The sequence below is a fragment of the Carex rostrata genome, chromosome 17 (assembly GCF_964058835.1).
Source record: "Carex rostrata chromosome 17, lpCarRost1.2, whole genome shotgun sequence".
NCBI classification, from domain to species: Eukaryota; Viridiplantae; Streptophyta; class Magnoliopsida; order Poales; family Cyperaceae; genus Carex; species Carex rostrata.
Genome location: NC_135934.1, coordinates 8,482,022 through 8,505,354, shown reverse-complemented (window position 1 = coordinate 8,505,354; position 23,333 = coordinate 8,482,022). Strand labels below are relative to the sequence as shown.

The window sequence follows — 23,333 nt, the reverse complement described above, 5'->3', positions numbered from 1 at the left end:
TCAAAAACTTCAAAATTACGTATTTTTCTCTCGAAAGTTTGAAATTACGTATTTCCCCTCTAAACTTTAAAAACTCACAAATTTACCCATTTTATTGTCTTTTATATTAAAACTCATTCTAAAATTTTAAAATACACATTTTACTCTTTATTAAAAGCATATAAAGCTCAACAGATATTAAACGGATGTCTATATAGATCGGATGCAAATACAATTATAAATATAATTAGGACACCTTATTTAAATATTGTGATAAGATTAACACGTTATTGAATAATTTTTTCTTTTCCTTAGAACATAAAAATAATATAAAATGCATATTTATTTGAATATTTAATTATTATGGTGAACAAAATAATACTTTTTTCATGTTAAACTTATTATGTCATTATAAAATATTATAAAATATGAAAATATATATTTCGTTAACAAAACTTAATCACTAACATAACCATATTTGTAAATTGTAATCAATACCAATAAAAAAAAAACATTCTGCTCTAACCATATATGATTCTCAAACATGAAAAAAAAAAAAAATACAATCCGCACAAAATAGATATTCATAAAATTAATAAAATACGGATATTGATGTATCCGCTTTCAAAACCTGACTGAGTAGAATTATATGTATATGTATTTGAATATATGATTATGCAAAAAGTTGAATAAGGATTGTGATACGGCAGTGACACAACCAATATAGTCCAGTGTTGAGCATCTGCATGTCTATTCTGGATTTTGAAAAAAAAATTATTCCATATGGTATACGATATATTGTTGCCTTATCCTGAATTTTTGTTTGCCCTGCCATGTGAAGCCCGAATTTTCCAAGGCATCCAATTTCCTATTTTTGTCGCAACCCACTTTCAGTTAACTCTAAACTTTTAGTGAAAATCAATGAATATTATTTTTTCCTAATGACATTAATCAATTTGTTAGTGATATAGTTTCTAGTTTAGACTAATGTGTATTACCAATATTGTTAAAATTTAGTCTTAATTAGTAATTATCAACATGTTACAATATCAATCTTTTAGTAATGTAGTCTATGTTTATTATTTTTTTATATGAAAAAAATTATATATTAGAACTTATATTATTTTTATGAAATTTGTACTTATTTCTGATTCAAATTCTAGCTACACTGATGATACGGACGATGGTATCCCATTCCCGTCCATTTGAGCTTATTGTACTCAATCAGGTACCGGGAGGATACGGGCCCTAGGCCCAGGACATCGAGCCTGAAATTAAATTAACGGGCCGGCCCATTTCATGAAATAATAAAGTAAACAAATAGTATGGTTGTTAAAGCGAAATCGAGAAAGAGAAAGCTGTGGGAACGGGGATCCCTTGAATGCGAATCCTCTGATGTAACTAATATTTAGCGTGACCGACGTGTCCGGTGTCTACTCGGGGATAACGCGGGGGCCAGTAATATTTGAACTTTGAAATTCGTGCAGAACGTATTCGAACGGTTGAGATTTTCCATAAAGTCACGCAAAATATGAGATATCTTAGAGTATGCAAATTCGATCCAAGGAAGGTGTTCTCGCTAGCCCCACGGCAATACCTGACTGAGTAGAATGAGATATAACTCGTCAATTTTTATTATACACGAATCTCAATGCAGATCCCTATATCTTAATAGGCATTGAGTTCCAATCGCACGGATGGGAGCTCACTGTACTCGGTATCTGGGAGGATACGGATTCGTCCATTGTATAAAAATTTTGTGGGCTCCGGGCCCCTACCCAAATTTGAGGAGTTGGTGGAGCAAAAATAGGCGGGATTTGAGAACTAACCCCTATCCGAAACCGACCCATCTCATCTCTCTCATCTCTTTCAAAACTAAAACCCTAAATCCTATTTGCTCTCTATCACCCCTCAGATGTTCTCGCTCAAGTTACTCTCTCAAAGCAGCTTATATCTCAAGGTCTCCTCCATCACCCAAACAATATTTTCGCTTTTTACTCTCTTTAATTGTTGAAGCTTCCGACCTTTTTTTTTTCAGGCCCCTCAAACCCAAATTGCAACTTTATGTAACAACACAAATCATCTCTTTTTTATAAGAAATCTTACCAAACCAATATTAACAATGGCTTCTCACATCAATTCAACAAGCGTGACCCTACCAGGTGGTGCACTCAGACCCTACCAAGTGGTTGTTGCCGCAACCCCAGAAATGGGTATCGGCAAAGAAGGTAAACTCCCATGGAAGCTCCCATCTGACCTCAAGTTCTTTAAAGAAATTACCATTTCAACCTCGGATCCAAATAAGAAAAATGCTGTTATAATGGGAAGGAAGACTTGGGAGAGCATCCCGTCACAATACAGGCCGTTACTGGGTCGATTAAATGTTGTCTTGACCCGATCTGGTAGTTTTGATATAGCCACCTTGGAGAATGTGGTTAGTTGTGGGAGCATGGGGTCAGCACTTGAATTATTGGGCTCCACACCTTATTGTTTCTCAATTGAGAAAATTTTTGTCATAGGAGGCGGCCAAATTTTAAGGTGTGTATTTGATCCTTACAATTACTTTACTTGTTTATTTAAATTAAAGATTCACTTGCATGTTTTCCTTAAATTTGTTTTGTCCCTGGAGGTACCAGAATTTTACTGGTATGGTATACTGGATTGTACACCTGAGTGCTCAAATAAAATGAGAGGGCTATACAAGCACAATGCACATTTCGAAAACAAATCAGAGAACTCATTTTCATGTTTTTTCTACCAACGCAATTAAAGAAGTTGTCTTTATTTTTCCATTATTTATACAAAATATTATTCCAGGGAGTCTCTCAATGCGGCTGAGTGTGAGGCGATTCACCTCACGGATATCGATTCACCAGTTGAATGTGATACATTCATCCCTCCCATTGACTCGTCAGTATTCCAACCGTGGTATTCTTCATTTCCACTACAAGAGAATGGCATTCGCTATTCTTTCGTGACATATGTGCGCGTACGAAATAATAATGGAAACAGTAATGGCGACTTAAAACAGGATAAATTTGAGGTGGGTGATTTTTTATTTCTACCCAAATTAGTTTATGAAAGGCATCAGGAATTTTTGTACCTTGGACTTGTCGAGGATATATTAAAGAACGGTGCTTCAAAAAATGACCGTACTGGCACAGGGACTTTATCCAAATTCGGTTTCCAGGTAAGTGGCCATATACTAATTTTCAATGTAATTTGTTTTTATTCTTTTATTTAGTTAAGATCTAATATTATTGTTTGTTTATTGATAACCTGTAGATGAGGTTCAATTTAAGGAAGTCATTTCCCTTGCTGACTACTAAGGTATGGCTTATTTTAGAATCTATCATGAGTAGAGATTGAATAACATGTTATAGATTACTGGTGTTCAATAATGCTAATGAAAATAGATTGTTGATACTTTCTTATGGAAACTTATTAATGCTAATGATAACAGATTATTCTTATTTTTTAATCTTTTAGAAGGTTTTTGTGCCACTAAAAGTACATCATTCTATTTTCTTGTGGATTTCTAGAGGGTTTTCTGGCGTGGTGTGGTGGAAGAGCTACTCTGGTTCATCAGTGGTTCTACTAATGCAAAGGTAACCCTACTCTACAGTTTACAGTTAGTATATACAGGGCTCTTTGAAAATAAAGCTTTAATCTGAAATCCTACACTATAGGCACGATCTATCTTCTCCATATATCATGTATGTAAAATATGATGCTATTTGGTTTATGCTTCACTGAACATCAAATGACTTGAATTTCAACAGTTTCAAATATTGGTACTTGATGCATCATCAAACAATACTTAAATTGCATGATATTTGAATTTAAGGCTATCTATATAACATTCCTATAATTTTACTCTTCAATTTTCAATTCTATTTGAATTTTTTTCTTTAAATCCACTGTCAAGATTGTCAAAACAACCATTGTCAAGTGATCCCTTGTATTTAAAAGCTAAAAGCTGTACATATGTATAACACTGTCTAGTTTTATATTGTCCTCTAAGTTCGCTTCTTTTGCTTTCTTTTATTTAATGATGTTCTCCCAGGTATTACAGGAAAAAGGAATACATATATGGGATGGTAACGCTTCAAGAGAATACCTTGACAGGTAATCACTGCACACCCCCTACCGAAAGAGGGCGAAGAAATCAAATCCTTCATCACCCACTTATTATAATTGTTAATTTTTTTTCTTTTAATTCTGACTTGGATCTAAATATGAGCTTCTGTCAGTGTTGGATTAGATCATAGGGAAGAAGGTGACTTGGGTCCGATTTATGGTTTCCAGTGGAGACATTTTGGTGCCCGGTAAACTCCACTATTTTTTTGTAATTTCTTTTTTTCATTTTATAAAGTTGGTGCCTATATGAGCTCTTATTTTCTATAAAATTTATTTAGCATTTTTGAGAGTATAGGCAAAATAAATTATTGTTTTATTTTTGGCAACAGATACGCAGACATGCATGCAGATTATACAGGAAAAGGATTTGACCAATTGAAAGATGTGATTGATAAGATAAAAAATAATCCTGATGATCGCCGCATTATTATCTCTGCTTGGAATCCTTCAGATCTCCAACAAGTGGCACTTCCACCTTGCCATATGTTCGCTCAAGTTAGCATCTCTTCATTCATTTATATAAGCAAAATTATTATTTCTACTGAGTGTACTGATGTTTTGGGTATGACATAGGGCTGGGCAAAAAAGCTCGAACTCGTAACTCGCTCGTAACTCGTTCATTTACATCTCGTTTAACTCGGCTCATTTACAGCTCAGCTCATTTACAGCTCGAGTTGGCCAACTCGTTTAATAAATGAGCCAAGTTCGAGTTGGCCCCAACTCGCTCATTTATAACTCGAGTTGCAAATTATTGGTCACAATAAATTCCAAAATAATCAAATCCGAATCTCTAGACTGTTATTTGTGCTTTGAGATTCGTGCAAAATATGTTTGAACTTGTGTTGTAATACTATCACTGGTTAAATGAGTTGTGAGCCAACTCGAGTTGATAACGAGCTTAGTTTGAACTTGTGTTGTAATACTATCACTGGTTAAACGAGTTATAAATGAGTTGTGAGCCAACTCGAGTTGATAACGAGCCGAGTTCGAGTTGGCTCTACAACTCGTTATTACCATCTCAACTCGAGTTGGCTCGCTCGTTTATTAAATGAGCCGAGTTCGAGTTGGGGGTAACTCGCTCAAACTCGGCTCATTTACAGCCCTAGTATGACATCCTCCTGGTGAAGTATTTGATCAGATAACACGAAAAGATATATTAGTAAGACTCAAACAATTTTGAAGCAAGGGTATGTTTGTAAATTCATATTGCAGTTCTATGTGGAGAATGGTGAGCTGTCATGCCAGATGTACCAAAGGTCAGCTGACATAGGGCTAGGTGTGCCTTTCAACATTGCCTCGTATTCTCTCCTGACATACATGATTGCCCAAGTGTGTGGTATGTTACTGTTGCCTTCGTTTTGCACATATGCGCTTTGGTCCCCGAAATTCCCAGGTGTTATATTTTCTTCAATTTGTATATCTACAGGTCTCAAGCCGGGGGATTTTGTGCATGTAATAGGGGATGCGCATATTTATAGAACACATGTCAAGCCTCTAGAGGAGCAAATTCTGAAGCAACCCAAACCGTTCCCTGTAAATAATTATTTTTTCTCCCTTACGATAAATGTTTTTTTGGTACTTGAATGAAATAACAAGGGAAAAGATGAACAAAATGCTTGTCATTGCAATAAATAAACAGAAAATAGAAGGAAAAAAAAAAAAGATTTTGAAGTGTCAGTTACTAACATTTTAGTCTGCTACTATTTGGTACTGGTTGCTTTTGAGTGGATTTATTTCACCCTTGCTGGTACCAGCAATGAAGAATAATTGCAGTAGTATAATATGCAATTAATATGTGTTGAATTTTGTAGATTTTGAAGATAAATCATCTGAAGAATGATATAGATTCATTTGAGGCATCTGACTTTAAGCTTGTTGGGTATAACCCCCATAACAAAATAGAAATGAAAATGGCTGTCTAAGTAATTCATCAGTATCTTTATAGAGGTAAAATCCTGATCTCCAACACTTCTCCTTCTCTACATGGGATTTAATCTGATTCCAAATTTTTGTGCTTTATTCCCCTGAGTTAGTGTTTAATGTAACTCCCTATTTATCAGGAACGGTGGCTTAAACAATATGGCGCAGCTTATTTAATGCCGAATAGTGATTTAAACAAGCCCATGCACTCCACTTTTTTTCGTGATGTGTAACAGTTTGTTTTAAGGAAGATACAAATTCTATTTTCTGTGCCAATTAACTCCTTGAGTTTTGAGCTCATCATGGCATTATGTAAGAATTAGCATGGGGTTAATATGAACTCTTTTGGAGTGGTATTTGAATTTGCAAAAAAAAAAAAAAAATCCCTCTTTTGAAGAACTCAGCATGGAGTTAATATAACTTTCTTTTTTACAAAATTAAAAGATGAATTGTAACATAAATGTCGGAAACTGTTACATGCACTTAGAAGGTGTGCGTTATATCTGCCAGTAATTGATGACTGAATTTGTCTGAGAAGATTTGCATGCTTGACTAAATCCTCAAAGCAAAAAAAGAATACAATAGAAGATTGATCAAGAGTTTGACCAGTGAATAAAATTATACAATAGTGTCATTAACAACTCACATAACAGAGCAGCCTGTTTGGCAATATTCATTGACCACCACAACCGGTCGTTGGTAAGACACAGGAGCATACATACAATTTGGCAACGGTTTCTTTTGTTCTTCTTTATTCTTGCCATCTTCTTTCTTTTCTTCGGGTTTTTTATCCCCATTTTTCTTTTCTTCTGGTTTTGGTGGTGGGCCGACGCTTACAATATCTGCCCATTTTGCTGTCTTTCTTGCACGAGTGACCACATCTACTGGGTCTGCATTTCCTGTCACAGCTATGGTGCTCTTTTCTGAATTTACTTCGATTTTATCTATGCCTTCAATGTTATGTGCAGATTTTAGCAGGGGATAAATGATATTATATTTACTAGAGTTAAGAGTGTGTTAACTTGCTTGTTTTCATGAACCATTAGGTTTATGTACTGACAGAATTGTCCGGTTTAATAAGCCAAAAGCTTAGAAAATTAAACCAAACAAAAGGGTCTTCAGAAAGTAAACAGGGTACAGCTTGTTTGGCTTATGCATGATGTGTAAAAGAGGTTATTCTCTATCTTTGGAATTTGATCAATTATAGCAGCCATCTCTTGGGTATTTTATTTGTAGGAAGAAAGAATTTCATTACCTTGTAAATCTGCAATAGCTTTAATGACCTTTCGTTTGGCTTTTGGGGTAGAGGTATCAACCTTAATCTCTGTTCTCTTTGACATGTAAAAGCTTTACAAACTGTGTAACTGAGTAGGTTGAGTTCTTAAAACTCTGAAGCAGAAGAGAGGTTGAAAAAAGATTATACCCCAGAAAAAGACATGATAGTCGGCAAATAATCTTTTTTGGTTGATGCTCCTCTATGAACCATTTTATATACAACTTGGCCATGTCTCAACAAACATATATTATAAAGCCCCTTCTTCTTTAATTATGGGAGTAGCTATATTATTATTGACTTGGTGACATATGCATTGCTACTGAGATTTTGCTGAAAATTAGTCAACTAAGCAAGTGACATAACGCTTAATTGGGTACTTGAGTTCTATTTAAAATCCACTTTTTTCCCGATTTAAAAGTTACAGCAAATTGTTTTGCCACAGAACCAGTTAATCTAGAAAAATACTTACCTAAACTAGTAACTTTTCAAAGCAAGATCAATCAAAAGGGGAACCATCAAATAATTTATGGAGTAGGAGATTTGTTTCAGTAGGATTGATGATTAATTTAAGATTGGGATATCTGAGTCATGGACAAATAATAAACATATTTTCTTTCAAAATAGTGGTACCGTATGGTCTAAGTTGGGGTTCTTTTTATGAATAAAAATAACGTAATGCTACCTAATGTTAACTACATCTCCTAGCCCCACCTAACTATTAAATCAATGCAGATCAAATTTGATTTGATAGCCAATTTTAAGTTTGATCTAATCACTCAGTCGACAATATAGACCATATATGCCAGTAACGGCCATACTACATTGCTGGAGATAATAGACTCTAGTGTTTCTAATCCCAGCCTAAATATTCATGCGCATTAGGCATGCTTTTGGTTTCTTTAATTTGTACGCAAAATGTACATATAATAATGTTTTTCACTTGCCAGAAGCGTAAACTGTCTAGCATATGAATCCGCAGAAAAGAACACAGAAAATTCTATGAGACGAGACTTTAACATTTGGAGAGCGGCAAATATATGTAGGAACTGATGAAGATTGTGTACAATAAAACCAAATCAAAATGACGATTTATATATTTCCTAAGTAAACAAGATTGTCCATACAACTTGAAGTGAAAACACAAACAGATAATTAACTAAACAAAAACTCTTTTAACTTCGGCTAACCCAAACATTGTCAAGTAAATATTATTATAATAATAATAAACAAACCATAATTCATCTTCTAACAATCAAAACTGAATTCAAATAGATAGTGCTTAGCCCAATTTGAAATCAATTACTGAAATTAGTAACTCCGTCCCCAATAGGTCCACTTCTTTGCTGGCTTTCCAGATGCAAAGCAAACCGTGCCTACATGAAGAAGTTCCATTGGATGATCAGATTATTTCCATTAGATCAAATATATCCCCAGGATACAGTAGTAAATACTAGTAGAATAGCAAAAGATATTAAAAGAAAGAACAACAAGATCAGAGAAAAGAGAGCTCTAGGTATGAGTGAGGTACCAGAAGGGAGTTCGGGCTGGTCAAAAGGGGAGCATAGTGTTTTAGCAGCACCCTGGTCAGCCTTGGTTCTTGCCTTCACATCTTTCTCCACTTCCTATTAACAAATATACAAGTATATATACAGATAAACACAAAGTACAATAACCATGCGATGATGCGAATATACAAGTTCCTTTTTAATGCAATCTAAGGTCAAAATTTAGCCAGTACCAACACACCAACGCATGCTATATTCTTTTATTTGAGATCAGTGCATGTTTTACAGGCATGAAAAGAGGGGAGAGAGAAAGAGAGAGGTATACCTCCTCATCACACCAGGGGGCAAGGATCAACTTTTTGTTGTTGAGAGCAGTCATGAACTCATCCCAGGTGTGCACCACTTCAATGCACGCATCTCTTTTCTCTTTGGCCGTGTTGAATAGATTCTCCTGGATGCTCGTCAGAATCTCTTGAACTTTCTCCACCAGCTCACCCATCGGCACATCTATTTTTGCACCATTGTCCCGCCTCACTATACGCACCTGATAACTCAAAACATTTTGTTATAGTTATAAAAGGGGAGGGATGGATCAGTCATAAAAGTCAAAACAAAGTCGAACATAAAATATTCTACCTGGCTCTTCTCCAAGTCTCTTGGTCCGATCTCTATTCTTACAGGAACACCTTTCATCTCCCAGTGAGAGTATTTCCAGCCTGGCGAGTAGTTCTCTCGTGTGTCCAGATCAGCTCTCATACTGGCAGCATTTAATTCCTTGGCTGTTGATTCACATGCGGCCTTGATGGCCGTAGTGTCGGCATCTTTGTATGGTACAGGGATAACAACTACTTGTACTGATGCCACTTTAGGAGGCAGCACCAACCCCTTGTCATCTCCATGCACCATCACCATCACCCCAATCTTTTTTTTTAAAAAAATAAAAAACTCAGTTCAGGACTTCAGGTTATAAGGTTGACACCATATATATCAACACAAATGCAAAGAGACTATATAGAAGATGAACTTACAGTACGGGTGCTATAGGCCCAAGAATTTTGCCACACCATTGCCTTTCCGCCCTTGTCATCTTCAAAATTGATTTGGAACATTTTGGCAAAGTTTTGCCCAAGGCAATGTGAGGTGGCACCTTGAATCCCACGACCCGTGTGGGGGATAAAAGCCTAGGGGAGGGGCAATTAAACCAGTAATTCTCAGTTGAAGTAAAAAAAAAAAAAAGAATAGCCAACAATGAAATGTGAAGGAGTGAATAGTAGTACAAAATTGAATCAGTGGTGCACCTCGACACTAGTAGTATAAAGACCACCAGCAAACTTCTCAAGTTCACTTTTTTTCCCCTTTATTACAGGAATAGCAAGATACTCTTCGTACACTCTTCTATATAACTCTAATATCTCAAGTACCTGATGAATTATCAACAGGGGCAAAAACCATTCATGCATCAGAGGTTAGAAGAAAAATCAAAGGAAAAAAAATGTAACTAACATAAAAGAAGCATGTCGAATCCCACCTCTTGATCTGCTTCCTCTTTTGTTGCAAAAGCAGTATGCCCTTCCTGCCACAGAAACTCTCTACTCCTATAAAATTAAAAAAATTCTCGAATCAGACATTAATTAAAGTTCAATATAAATTAACATAAAATCAAAGCCATGTGATTGCAGAAAGAAAGGTACCTGATAAAAGGTGTGGGGTTGCTAAACTCCCATCTGACGACATTGCACCACTGGTTGAGCTTGAGAGGCAAGTCACGGTGTCCCCTGATCCACTTTGCAAAATAAGGGTACATTACTGTCTCACTTGTCGGCCTAATTGCAATGGGCACCTCCAGCTCTGACTTCCCTGATTTTGTCACCCATGCCACCTGTACGTTTTACCATTTTTGACACCAAATTAGATCAATCTATTCTCATACTTGCAACCATTTCATTTCACTGTTTAAAATATCAAAACCAAGAACTAACCAACCTCAGGAGCAAAACCCTCAATGTGATCCTTTTCCTTTTGTAGCACATTCTCAGTAACAAAAAGAGGGAAATAAGCATTTTTTATGCCCATTTTCTTTATTTCCGGATCAAAGAATGCCTGTAGCAGTACATAATTATGTTAAGAAGCTGCAAAGTTTCCTAAAATTGTATATAGGAATTATAGTGGATGTAATGGAAAGACGGGCATGGTTTGAAATTAAAAAAAAAAAAAAGAAGAAGAAGAGACAAATGGGGTTGCTTCAATGTTGAATTAGTAATCTGACAACACAAGAGAGAGAGAAAGAGAGAGTATTAAAGGAAGAGCTAATTAGTTACTTGCAAAGATTCCCAAATGGAAACAGCTTGTGGCCTTAGAATATAGCATCCCGAGATGTCATAGTACTCTATCATCTCACTGTTCACAACAACCTGAAAGTGAAAACACGGAACTGAATTATAAAATGTGCACTTACTATATTACATTTTGTTAAGATATATATATGACAGCATAACTCACCTCAGAGTACCATTCTCCAAAGTTGTCATCTTTCTTCACTGCCATACCAAGTTTGGTTTCTTTCTTCATTTCCTTCTTTTTTGCTGGTTTTGCTGATGCCCACAAAAACCATATTATAATAAAAAATATATCAAGGCCATGCTAGGTTTCTACTTACTATGTACCAATTATGGTTTGAATGACATAAAATCAGTACAGCAGTACTTTCCTATGGCAGTAACTTTTGGGGCTTTGTAATTGAGCATTTCGTTTTTTATCATCCCTAATTTACCAAAAATGTTATAGAAATTGACAGTGAGTAGAGATTTGTAACAAAAAGAGCGAAGTTTGATACTCACTGGTTACGTTTGAAGATTTAGTCGCCATCTCCAGCTAAGAGAAGCGTCCTGCAAATGTAAACGATACAATTTTGAGTAATTTCGGTCAGAGCAATTGAATTGCGAGATGAATTAACCACACTGGACTGAGATTAGTTTGACTTTTTACTAACCAGCCAAGATCGGTGTTCAGATGTACCCAACACGCGGGGGCCCAAGAGAGAGAGAGCGACCAAAGAGAGAGTAGCTGTACCTTGAGGAAGGAGAGGGTTTAGAGGGCAACGCACGAGAGAGGAAGACGAAGAGAGCGAGGGGGGGATTTAGGTAGGGATGAATTTACATTTCTGTCCCCAGATAAAATGGTAATTTTGTGTACAACTAGGGAGTGCGATCCTCTGAGATATCTCAACTTTTGCGTGACCGACGTGTCCGGTGCCTATTCGGGGGTGATGTAGGGGGCCCGCATATGTGTGCTTTGAGATTCGTGTATAACGCAACTAAACGGTTTGGATTTTCCATAAAGTCACGCAAAGTTTGAGATATCTCAGAGGATTCGAATTCAACAAGGAGGACCCAGGATTTCGTATCCTCTGCATTAACTCAAAAGGGCATAAATCTCAGCCGTCCAATTTGTTTTAAGATTCGTACGAATTAGATCTGCACTAATATTAAAGAGCCTCCTATGTTATAGGCAGATCCAGATTGGCTCCATTTAAAATTAAACGGTTGGGCTCCGTTTAAAATCAAACGGTTGAGATTCATTAACTCAAAAGATTTCTTTTTGAGTTAATGCAGAGGATACGTATTCAGAACGCAGCTAGGAATCCAAATCATAACAGAATATATTTGTTTGGATCCAGACCGTCCAATCAGAATCTACACGAATATTAAAGGGACCGTGCGTTTTTTCACGGACCGGATTGGCCCCAATTCCGATCGGACTGTCGAAATCTATGCGGAGATATACTGTTAATAACTTAATATGGATTCCCCAGACCCAGCCAGTGTACCATATCCGAAATCAAATCACCTAAGGTACTTCTAATTTTGTGTTTGCATCAGGACCGTTCAATTTGCTTCGATACGAATTTGAAAACACTCGCGTGCATTTCACTTTTGTCCGTATTGGCCAGAATATCTAAAATATTTCGACTAAATTTATTCAAATATTTTTTATGAGTGAGGCTATGGACCAGATTTAAATGGAGCAGATTCGGGGTGGACAGTGCTAATACCATATCCGTATCTGTCTTTCAATGAATGGATGTGGATACGAATAGTAAACGGATATTAAAATTTAAAATCAAATCCGCCTTAACCGGATACGGATACGGAGCGAATAATCTACGAATATGTATACAAAACGACTAATTGTCAAATGATTGAGTTATACTCTTTAATATATAAAAGAGTAATTTGTTGTTGTCTTGAAACAATAGCTAAAACCAATTTAATAGAGACTAAAAACATTTTACATTCACAGACTAAAGTCTTGAAGGAAAAAGAATGAAGAGTAAAGAAATGGAGGTAAAAAAAAAAAAAATTAGCTCTATTATAGCACCATCACCAGCAAAAAAGAGATTAAATTAGAAACTATATCGTATTATCATTTATCCCATAACTAAGACTGAAATGAATATGGAATAATTATATAACAACTTCTATCCGGAGTAGTAAAGTCAGAGTCGGTTGGAAATAATTTCGGATCCGAATAATTGCGGATACAGATAAGGATATTTACCTCCATAATTATCTATATCATTTAATCCGAATTTGAATAATATCCAGATACAAAGCTTAAGGGCCTGTTCGGAAATTACTGTTCACGTGGGAAAAAAAAATTCACTCAGACTGAATTTTTTTTTTCCCACGTGAACAGTAAAAATCAGTTCAAAAATTCTGCATTCCTATTTCTATTCCTATTTGTATTCCTACGTGCACGCCGAACACGCCCTAAACCCCTAGCTTTGGTACAATGATCATCCGTACAGATTAATATTTTAATATTTCGACGTTATGAAGAGATTTAAAAAAAAAAATTATCGCGAATAGCGTAATTATGATGTACTTATGTCTTCCGTCACGATTTCGAATGAAAACCCTGCTTGTGACATAGACTTACTTCTTTTCCGGTCAATAAAGATATCGCGTTTTTTTTTTTGTAAGACCTTTCGGAATTGATGCTTAACTCAGAACTGAAAACTTACCAACTAGGAAAAATTAATAACCTGGGTTATGTCATTGATTGATTCATCCCAATCCACTTTAATTATTCTTATTTATTTTCAATTTTTCATCGTAAGAAAAATATTAAATCAACGAAGGTGGAGGAAATATCAGTGAGAAAGGAGACAATTAGAAAGAAACAATACCTCCATTTAAAATTATAGAGAGACAATTAGAAAGAAACCTCCATTTAAAATTAAAGAGATGTATTGGTTAATTCAATTTTTTAATTGAATAAAAGATTAAATAACTAAATGGAGATAGAAGAAATAATGTTAAAATTTTGTGGGGATTTTGAATATTATAGTGTTTTGATGAAGAAATTAGCTATTTCAAGTTTGTATGGGTACACTAGATAATTTTTCCTTTTTTTATGCCTTGTTTTGACATATTTTATCAACAAAATGTGGAGCACTTTTCGTAATCAAATATATAAAATATAATAAATGTAAACATAAAAAAATTTACATGTTTTATTTTTGTATTTAAAAATCTATTAGTTAAAAAGGAATCTTATTTTAGCAAATAATATGATCAAAGTCCAATAGTCAAACAAATTGTGAAAGTGCTATGTGCATCTTATTTTTATTTTGTGATGCATGATTTATAAAACTCGTTAGTGGTATCTTCTTTTCATCGAAGAACCATCAAACTACTCATCTACTAGAACTTGTTTAATTATAAATAAAAATATTAACAGGGGCTTAGGAAGAAAAATAGTTATCTTTACAATAATAAAAATTCTTTATATTTTTCGGCCGAATTTGGAAAAAATAAAATAATATCAACGGGGCCACAAATCATATTCAAATGCGGAAAATAAACCTAACATAATCTCGACCACCACAAGGCCCACAATATACGGCTCTTTGGATCACCGAAAGTAGCAATTTTTTATTAATAAAAAATAAATTAATAAAATATCGAAATAGAGTAATTTTGGATTTTGTCGAAAAATAAGTAGAACGGGTTGAGGAAACCCATTCAACGGGACGGATCTAATTATCCCGTCCGGATTACATCCCCCTAATTACCAACCTTAACAAACTTAGCGGTAAAAAAAAAACAAAAGAAAGAAAAAGAAAACACAGGACGGTGTAATAAGACCCGTCTGTGGTAATTAAAAAAAAAAAAAAAGCTGGACGTTGTACTCAAATCCGTCCGAGGTAAGTAAAAAAAAACCCGGACAGGGTAACCCATCCCGTCCCCCACCGCATTTTACCTGATCCCTTCCCTTCACCCTGTCCCTTTCGCTCTCTCCTTCTTCTCACGCTCTTCACACGGCAGAACGCTATATCGCGCCTAGGACTGAACAAGGCAACCCGTCCAGATCCTTAAATTCCTCAATTCTCTCCTCCGTTGGACCCCTCTCCTGTCGGACCCGTCCCTCCCATTTCTCAATCCAGCTTTTTTTTTTTATACATAAAATTAAAATTAATTAGTGTAGAAATAAGTTAATTGATACTAATTTCTAGTTGAATTTGTTATCAAACTATTGATTATATTGAATTTCATTAATTTGTTAATTGTATTTTAAAAGAATTGATAAATTAGGGTTTAGGATTTAGACAAATTAATTTATTTTTAGACTCATTTCATGTGGTATAATTAGTTTCGTTTAGTTAATTTATTTAAATTTGTCCATAGAATAAAATTGAGAGTATTGATAGCATTATTTTAATTATTGTTGAGATTAACTATCTAATCTCAATTATCAGTTGCAATTTATTAGATATGAATAATTCATAGTATTATTTTGACAATATTTTAGCCTAAAGTTCTTCAAACAAAATAAAGTAGATAGTTTATTCTTTTTGGATTTTTGGTAATGCAAGTAATTTAGGTAATGAATGTACTTATTTTCTTAATCTATTATGAAAATGAATTGAATTAATTAGATTTCAATTTATTAGTTTGTTAAGTGTATTTTGCAAGAAATAATAAATTAGATAATTTATTCATCTCGTATTTTATTTATTTTTTTAATTTATTTATTCTTGTGAGTTTTAGAGTTCATAGGTAATTGCTTAATTTAGTAATTTATTTAATAATGTGAGTGGTTAGTAAATTTAGATTATTATTATTATTAATTTTTTTAAAATATTATGCATGCAGAATGTCAAGCAGTCGTGATCCGGGTGGTTTTGAATCAGCATGATCAGCAAATAATTTTAGCAATTTATTATGAATGCCACATGACCAACATAAGGTCTCACGAATCCATGATAATGTAAGCTACTGCATGAATCATATAATATTTTTTTTATAAAATGATATAACTATTTGAATTGCAATATTTTATTTTAATCAAATTGTATAACATTGACAAGATTACAGAAATGTAGGAGTGGACCCTCGAGGTCTCTGGACTCGGATTGCGTACCACGACCTTTGCAAACCATTATTGCTTAGACTCGGTTTGTATCAGATTTCTCGAATGGATCACATAAAAATTGACCCAGCACTCCTCGTTGGTCTCGTGGAGCGATAGAGACCAGAGACCCACAGTTTTCATCTTCCCGTGGGAGAGATAACAATTACGCTGCAGGATGTTTCTTGTCTCTGGGCGTTGCCGATCATGGAATTACCGGTGATGGGTCCTTCAGACCGTACTTGGTCTATCTTAGTGGATCAACTCCTTGGAAATGGGACCGCAAGTGCGGTGCTTAAAAAGAAGACGAGATCGGGGCCAAACGATGCGGAAGAGGTTCGAACGACTTCTGGGTGTGCTATAAGTTTGAAGGAGTTGCGTAATCGATTTGCTGCAATGCCAAACATGAAACCGGGTGAGCCTACAGATGAGTAGGTACGCCAGTACACAAGGGCGTATGTACTCGATTTGTTCGGGTCTATGTTTTTTGCTGATTCATTGGGAGATTCGGTTCCGGCAATGTATTTACAATTTCTACATAATCTTGATTCCCCGGAACATTACAACTGGGGTGGGGTTGTTCTAGCTTATCTCTATAGGAGCCTTTGTGTTGCGGTTCAGTGTAAAACAAAGCTTATGTCAGGGCCAACTGTGCTTCTACAACATTAGTGTTGGTCTCGTTTACCGACTGGCTGTCCTCGTCCCTTAAATGATTGGAGTCCAAATTGGGGCAATCCAAATCAACAAGAGTGTCCAACATTCGGAGAGAAGTGGTGTTGTCTCCATGATTATCGCCAAGGTCACAATCGAAGTGGAGTTAGTTACTTCCGCAATGAACTGCAGAAGCTCGAAGATTACATGATAAAATGGGAGCCTTACAACGCGATGTTAAATCAGGTACCGTGTAAGATGTCATCACGAGTTATTGACGAAAGGGGTGTATGGCTAGCTCATGTGCAACTTGTGCACTTTTGGATAATTGAGCATTATTACCCAGATCGTGTGATAAGGCAATTTGGGTATGCACAGCCCATCCCGCCACCACTGCCGCTCCCCAAGGATGAGGTACGCCGGTTACATAAATTTGTTCACAGTGCAAATGTGGGACTGGTGAATTGGTCTAATGTGCACCAGAATTACGTAAATGAGGCGCCTAATCCAGGAAACCACTTGGTTGTTCCAATCGGGTATTGGAGTCAGTACGACATATTGCCATATCGAAGTTGGTTCCAGGATAATGACATGTTCAATATCTTATTAGGAAAATGGTGCATAGAGGGTCTTGATGATCCCATTCCAGAATACAGAGATGAGATTGGCGAAGTATGGTACATTCCCGGTGCCCCGAAATCGACACGTGTTGTAAGTTTTATAAATTAAAAATATTTATGAGATGTTATTTTTCTTTCAGTGGAGTTACCATTTTTTATTTATTTTATAGACATTACGAGGGATAAAGATAATATCAGCAGCTATAGGATTGACGAAAAATAGAACACTCAAGAAAATAGGAAATTTTTTTCTTAAAGCAAGTTGTGGCCTTCTCAGAGACAACGGTATGGATGCCAAATTGCAAAGTATGTTGAGGGAGACCGATCTTCCAGACAATATTGATGACATCTCAGACGGTGATAATCCAGAACACATCCCTGACTTGCCACAAGATTTAGATCTCAACTATCATGAGAGATGGATAGAAACAAATGACAGGTTAAATGAATATCTCAGAAGCTTTCAAACCAAACCTAGTCATGTTGAACTGGTAAGTAGAAAAAAAAATACTTTAATTGGTTGTCGATTATGTTTATTAAGAAAAGTAAAATAATAATTATAGGGATATGAGGATCATGGCACGGCCGCACAAGGCAACACAAATGGGCAGTTCTTCTCAGAGTTGTTAGGCAGCTCGGTGTACACCCCAGTTCATCACGCAGGACCTAGTCAGGTCCATCAGGTAATAATTCATCACTTATGATGTTTAATTTTAATGATTGTTGATATGGTTTATTAAGTACTAAAATAATTATTATAGGAATCAGAGGTTCCTATCACGTTCACACAAGACAACACAGGACCTAGTCAGGTCTACCAAGGTAATAATTTCAAAATTGAAATAAATTTTATATAATCGTTTATTATGTTTGTTACAAATAATAAAATAATTATTACAGGGAGTGAATGCATTTGTAAATTGGGATCAGACATACAATCAGACCTATCCTCAGGATGCGCAATACATGGGTCACACAGGACCTAGTCCGGTCTACCAGGTAATAGTTTCAAAATTGTAAATTTTATTTAAATAATAGTCGATTATGTTTATTAAATACTAAAATGATTGTTGTAGGATTTGGATCATATCGAGTTGGCCCCGCTAGATGTCACTGGTGCACAAGATAACATAGGACCTACTCAGGATCTTACGCCACGTACACAAGCAGTGCAGGACTTTTTCCCGTCATACAATAATGTTTACGTCAGGCATAAGAGTGTGGACAAACAAAAAACTAGACCAGAACGAAGATACCCAGAGCTACTGATTATTATATTCTATCTGAACAGACGGTGACAACTCGTTCACATTGGGATAAGGATGCAGATAAAGGTCTTGCCTTAGTGTTTGTTGTGTTAGATAGGGTTCGAAGAAACTGGGACCCGCATAGTTAGCACTATATTGGGTCTATCGAGGGTCTTACCTCGGTGTTTGTTGTGTCTGATAGGGTTTGAAGAAACTGGGACCCGCATAGTTATCACTATATTGGGTCTGTCGAGGTTCGGGATGTGTTTCCAGTACCATACTATCAACGAATAACTGCGGTTGTATTTCGCCGATGATTGGAACCAACTCAATGTATAAATCGAGAAAAGTATATTGGGTTTGGGCACGCATACTTTGGATATAAATACCTCTCCAACTCTGATCGCACACGATTTCAATTTTCTCATAATAACGTCAGACTGTTGTACCAATATTAACCCGTGCATGTGCTTTTAGGTTATACTCATTCTCGAAATATCCAAGTTGGCAATAAATTTCACCTTTCACATCATACCAACCGTATTCATCAGTCACACTCAAAGAGAATCGAGGACTAATACTATACTTTACTCCTTTACGACCGTGTCGTATTTCACCACCAAAATAAATCCTCAGCATCAACATGATTAATTATTTTTATAAATTAACCTACACAATAATGAATAAATCACATATTATTATTATTACAATAATAAAAACTAATATTAATTAAATTATTATACAATAATTACTAAATGACACAGCATAAAATATATATAATTAAAAAGTTACCTGTTTGAAATTCGACTTTGCTATCGACAATAATTATTTTTGTCTCTGTCTGAACCTTTAGATGAGCTTCTCCCTCTGTTCTGAGCGTTCTTCTTTCTGTCTGGGGGTTTAATGGCGCCTAGACGGGTTCAAGCATATCGTCCGGTTTTGTTTTGTTTTTGTTTTTTGCGCCAGAGCCCGGACGCGTTGAAGCACACCGTCCCATATTTTTTTTTTGCCGAAGCCCGGACGGGTTGAAGCACACCGTCCCTTATTTTTATTTTTTTATTTTTGTCCCGGACGGGTTAGCTTATACCGTCCGGGTTTTTCTGTTTTTTTTTTTTCCTTTCCTCTCCGCTGAATTTGGTTAGCGCTCGTTAACTAAAATTAACCCGGACGGGATAATTAGACCCGTCCCATTGGAGGGGTTATTTCAACCCGTTGTACTTATTTCTCGATAAAACATAGAATCTATCCCGTATTTCAATATTTTATTTTATTTTTCTATTAATAAAAAATTCGGCCGAAAGTAGGGATTCATAATAAAATATAAAAATATATGCAAAGAATGATCAATAAACAATATGCATGCAAAACAATTTATTAATTTGTTCCAACCCAACCCGTGATCTGAAATTAATTAATTAATAAAGAAATCGTGGGTGATTAATGAATCGGACTGAGAAAACAAGGCTGATTAGTGCTTGTTTTAAGGCTGCTTTAATTGTCATGCGCATTTTAAGCTGCTATATAAAGCACAAGGATTCCATGAAGCGCCTAAATGCTTCATTAGCCTACTTAGCTAGCTCCACAAAATCCACACTACACAAACAAAACAGTGATTAATTATTGAACTGATTACTAGTTGAGCAATGGAAGGAGATGTCAATTTACATTGAAAAGTTCTTCATCAAGATTGGTGGGGGTGAGGGGGGTTGATTAATAAATGAAGGTGTTGGTTTGTTTCTATACAATCTAAAGAGAGCAGAGGGATGTATGTGTATGTTCTCAAAATCATTTTGCCATGCTTTCTCGCTATATATGATTTGATATCATATATGTAGATTCATCAAATAAAAAAAGATGCATGGCTAATGGCAAGTCATCTAAAAAGCTATCTTATATGTTATTGTCACTGTTATTATGGCCTTTGATTTCTTTCTTATCTCTCTCCTTCTCTTTCTCTCTTTCTGTGGTTTGCAAATGGAATTTGAATAAATATAATTAATGGTAAAATTGTCCTTTCTAACTTATGTTGTATATGTAGCCTGTTAACATGTCTGATGGATTGTGTTTTCTTTCTTGTTTATGTTAGTGTATGTCATAATTCTTGCACTTGTTTCTTGTTTCGGTGATATACCTTTATTGGTTCTAATAATTAACACAGAAATGACTTCAAGAGGACTCTGTGACTGCCTACCTTATTTCAACCTTTTAATGTAACTTGTAGAAAAGCTGCATGTAAAATAGAGTTTTTTCACCTATCTTAGTATAGAGTTTGGCTAGTATAACATCAGTGTCATTTTAACTTATATAACACCAACTCTAAAACATATCAAATCGACTTCAAACGGTGAATCCAAATCATTTAAACCGATCTACCTCATTAGTTGTGCGTTTACATGCAAAATTTATAACTTTTTGAATTTTAGTATTAAGTCAAGCGGTACGTCAAATGTGTGAGTTTTTAAGTTAATTTTAATGCATTAATTTTTTAATATTTTTACCACTTGATTTGGTATTAAAATAACTCAAAAATATAAAACTTTTTTATGTAAACGCATTACTCATAATGTAAATCGGTTTGAATGGTTTGAATTCACCGTTTGAAGTCGATTTGATAGATTTTAGAGTTAGTGTTATATAGGTTGAAATGACACTGATGCTATACTAGCCAAACTCCTTAATATATAGTCTCTCTTGCTAAAATAACTTGAACATCATATATAAATTATTGTCACTTATTATTTATATTATATTTTGTTTATTTAATATGTTGAAAAAGGTAGTGGTACAAATTATTTGCGGTGGATTCTGCCTGGCATGCATGATCAGTTGGCAAGAATCAAAAATTGGGATTGGGTGTGTGTTTGATGTAATCTAATGGAGATTCCATGATATATATGGCTCCTACTTTATTAAGACACACTTTCACAATGGACGGAAAAGAAAACTTCTACTAACTTTTCTTAGTGGCCTTACCACTTATCACTAGTTACAGCAAGAATCCAGCAAACATGCATGATGCATCACCTCTCAATTATTTAACAACGTACTTTTGTCTTTTCAAACATTTTCCTAAAGCCCTCCACATAATGAACAAATTATATTATATTGCCCAACAAAACAAAAGCAAAGAAAAAAAAACTCCTAACAAGAATGAGAACCAATTTCCTAAATTTGAGAGAAAAAAATAATGTCCAAGGCTATATTTGAGAGAAAAATATATACATTATATATACTACTGATAGGCATTAATTATATACACATTCAATCTGATTTTTATCATAAAATAACGTCAAATATCATGTATTTTGAATACAAAGTTATTAGAATACATCTAAAATCAAGTTACTGCGTTTGCTTGGCTTTAGACTGCAGGAAGCGATGAAAAATGAAGAAAAAGGCTTCCAGTGCGGACACACTCAGCACTTAGCCAAATTTCCAGCATCTCAGCACTTTAGAAGAAAAAGTCCGAGCGTAATGCGTCCGCACTCACAGCCAGTGCGGGTCAACCCATCCGCACTCACTACTTAGCTGATTTTTGAAAGATTCATATTCTTCAGGAATTCAAAGCCAGTGCGGACGCACTCAGAGAAATATGCAGAATTTTCAGGAAGTTAAATAAGGAAAGTTGGAGCCAATGCGGCCCAGTCATCCGCACTCACCACCAGTGCGGACACACTGGACCCGCAGACAGCCAGAATTACACGTTTTGATAGTTTTTCTATTTTTGACACACCAAGGACACGTTTTAACAGTCAAATTTAGATATGACAATCTGAGAAACAATCCAAAGAGAGCACCCACTAAACCCACTAACCCCACCTTCTAGCCTCTAAATTGGGCATAATCTTTGGCTATAAAAGAGGGGGTTCATTCACATTCAAGACACAATTCTCATCTCTCTCATCACCCCTTGGTGCATGTCCATTTCCATAAAATTTAGCGATAAATCTGCAGCAATTCTGAAAGTCCCATAAGCTTTTCTAGGAAGGAGAAGAAGAAGAAGATCTATCCAAGATTTTGGCAAGATTGAGGTTTATAATTTGATAAAAGGTGTAATAATTTCTTTATTATATTTCTTCTTATTTTTGCCAATTTTTGTAATGAATCTCTCCAAAAGAGAGTAGATCTCTCTCTAGGAGTTTAGGTCAATGCATGAACTTGTTTAATTTTATCTTATTCGGTTATTTGTTTTTATTATGATTGTTTTATGGGATTTGATTATTAATTTCTGTGATTTATCATTTGTGTTGATTACATAGTTTAGTACTTGCAATCGAAGTAGTCCCGCTTTGGATTCCCTTTTAGTTCAAAAGAATCAAAGAAGTTAGGATGAGAGGAGAGTGTCAAATTATGAACACAAATACCTTAGGATTTGAATTAGAAGCGACCGTACTTTGATATCTAAAACCAGAACTATAGAATTAAATGTTAGGGTTTTGTGATGAACGAAAGTGAAGTTAAACCCTTACTTAGGACACCTAGATTGACTAAGTATTGATATGTATTTTGTGTGCAAAAGATTGTTAAATATCCCTTTAGAATGGTGACAGCACCTAAAATTCGAGGAACATTAACTCACCAC

The 23,333-nt window shown here is 35.3% G+C and overlaps 3 protein-coding genes across 4 annotated transcripts; 1 reads left to right on the top strand and 2 right to left on the bottom strand.

The window, feature by feature from the left end:
* Positions 1-1,759: 1,759 nt before the first annotated feature.
* On the top strand, positions 1,760-6,523 carry LOC144568182 (putative bifunctional dihydrofolate reductase-thymidylate synthase). Its single transcript, XM_078318442.1, has 12 exons — positions 1,760-1,939; positions 2,018-2,517; positions 2,797-3,169; positions 3,265-3,309; positions 3,522-3,587; positions 4,046-4,107; positions 4,233-4,307; positions 4,449-4,614; positions 5,332-5,455; positions 5,546-5,652; positions 5,931-6,066; positions 6,180-6,523. The coding sequence occupies exons 1-11, from the start codon at positions 1,895-1,897 to the stop codon at positions 6,039-6,041; spliced, it is 1,674 nt and encodes a 557-aa protein (XP_078174568.1). The 5' UTR covers positions 1,760-1,894; the 3' UTR covers positions 6,042-6,066; positions 6,180-6,523.
* Positions 6,524-6,681: 158 nt separating this feature from the next.
* LOC144568094 (heavy metal-associated isoprenylated plant protein 2-like) lies at positions 6,682-7,379 on the bottom strand. The gene is made up of 2 exons (XM_078318324.1): positions 7,295-7,379; positions 6,682-6,989 (listed from the first exon to the last, which is right to left on the bottom strand). Exons 1-2 carry the CDS (start codon positions 7,377-7,379, stop codon positions 6,682-6,684), a joined length of 393 nt encoding a protein of 130 aa, XP_078174450.1.
* Positions 7,380-8,401: 1,022 nt separating this feature from the next.
* On the bottom strand, positions 8,402-12,000 carry LOC144568763 (proline--tRNA ligase, cytoplasmic-like). Of its 2 annotated transcripts, none has more exons than XM_078319148.1 (13): positions 11,890-12,000; positions 11,658-11,705; positions 11,320-11,411; positions 11,139-11,231; positions 10,804-10,920; positions 10,512-10,699; positions 10,349-10,415; positions 10,119-10,241; positions 9,849-10,001; positions 9,457-9,741; positions 9,146-9,364; positions 8,844-8,937; positions 8,402-8,688 (listed from the first exon to the last, which is right to left on the bottom strand). In XM_078319148.1, the coding sequence occupies exons 2-13, from the start codon at positions 11,683-11,685 to the stop codon at positions 8,624-8,626; spliced, it is 1,524 nt and encodes a 507-aa protein (XP_078175274.1). In that variant the 5' UTR covers positions 11,686-11,705; positions 11,890-12,000; the 3' UTR covers positions 8,402-8,623. The 2 variants fall into 2 exon arrangements, with proteins under 2 accessions (XP_078175274.1, XP_078175273.1); XM_078319147.1 differs by having other exon boundaries at positions 11,810-11,939.
* Between the last annotated feature and the right edge of the window lie 11,333 nt (positions 12,001-23,333).

Bases quoted from the DNA above. Each gene is read 5' to 3' on its own strand.
- LOC144568182 (XM_078318442.1), top strand. From the start codon at position 1,895: ATGTTCTCGCTCAAGTTACTCTCTCAAAGCAGCTTATATCTCAAG. The intron at 2,518-2,796 runs GTGTGTATTTGA...ATATTATTCCAG, and splicing joins GGAGGCGGCCAAATTTTAAG to GGAGTCTCTCAATGCGGCTG. The intron at 3,170-3,264 runs GTAAGTGGCCAT...GATAACCTGTAG, and splicing joins TATCCAAATTCGGTTTCCAG to ATGAGGTTCAATTTAAGGAA.
- LOC144568763 (XM_078319148.1), bottom strand. From the start codon at position 11,685: ATGGCGACTAAATCTTCAAACGTAACCA. The intron at 11,232-11,319 runs GTGAGTTATGCT...TTTCACTTTCAG, and splicing joins TTGGAGAATGGTACTCTGAG to GTTGTTGTGAACAGTGAGAT. The intron at 10,002-10,118 runs GTGCACCACTGA...CCCCTCCCCTAG, and splicing joins TTTATACTACTAGTGTCGAG to GCTTTTATCCCCCACACGGG.
- LOC144568094 (XM_078318324.1), bottom strand. From the start codon at position 7,379: ATGTCAAAGAGAACAGAGATTAAGGTTGATACCTCTACCCCAAAAGCC. The intron at 6,990-7,294 runs GTAATGAAATTC...ATAACATTGAAG, and splicing joins AGCTATTGCAGATTTACAAG to GCATAGATAAAATCGAAGTA.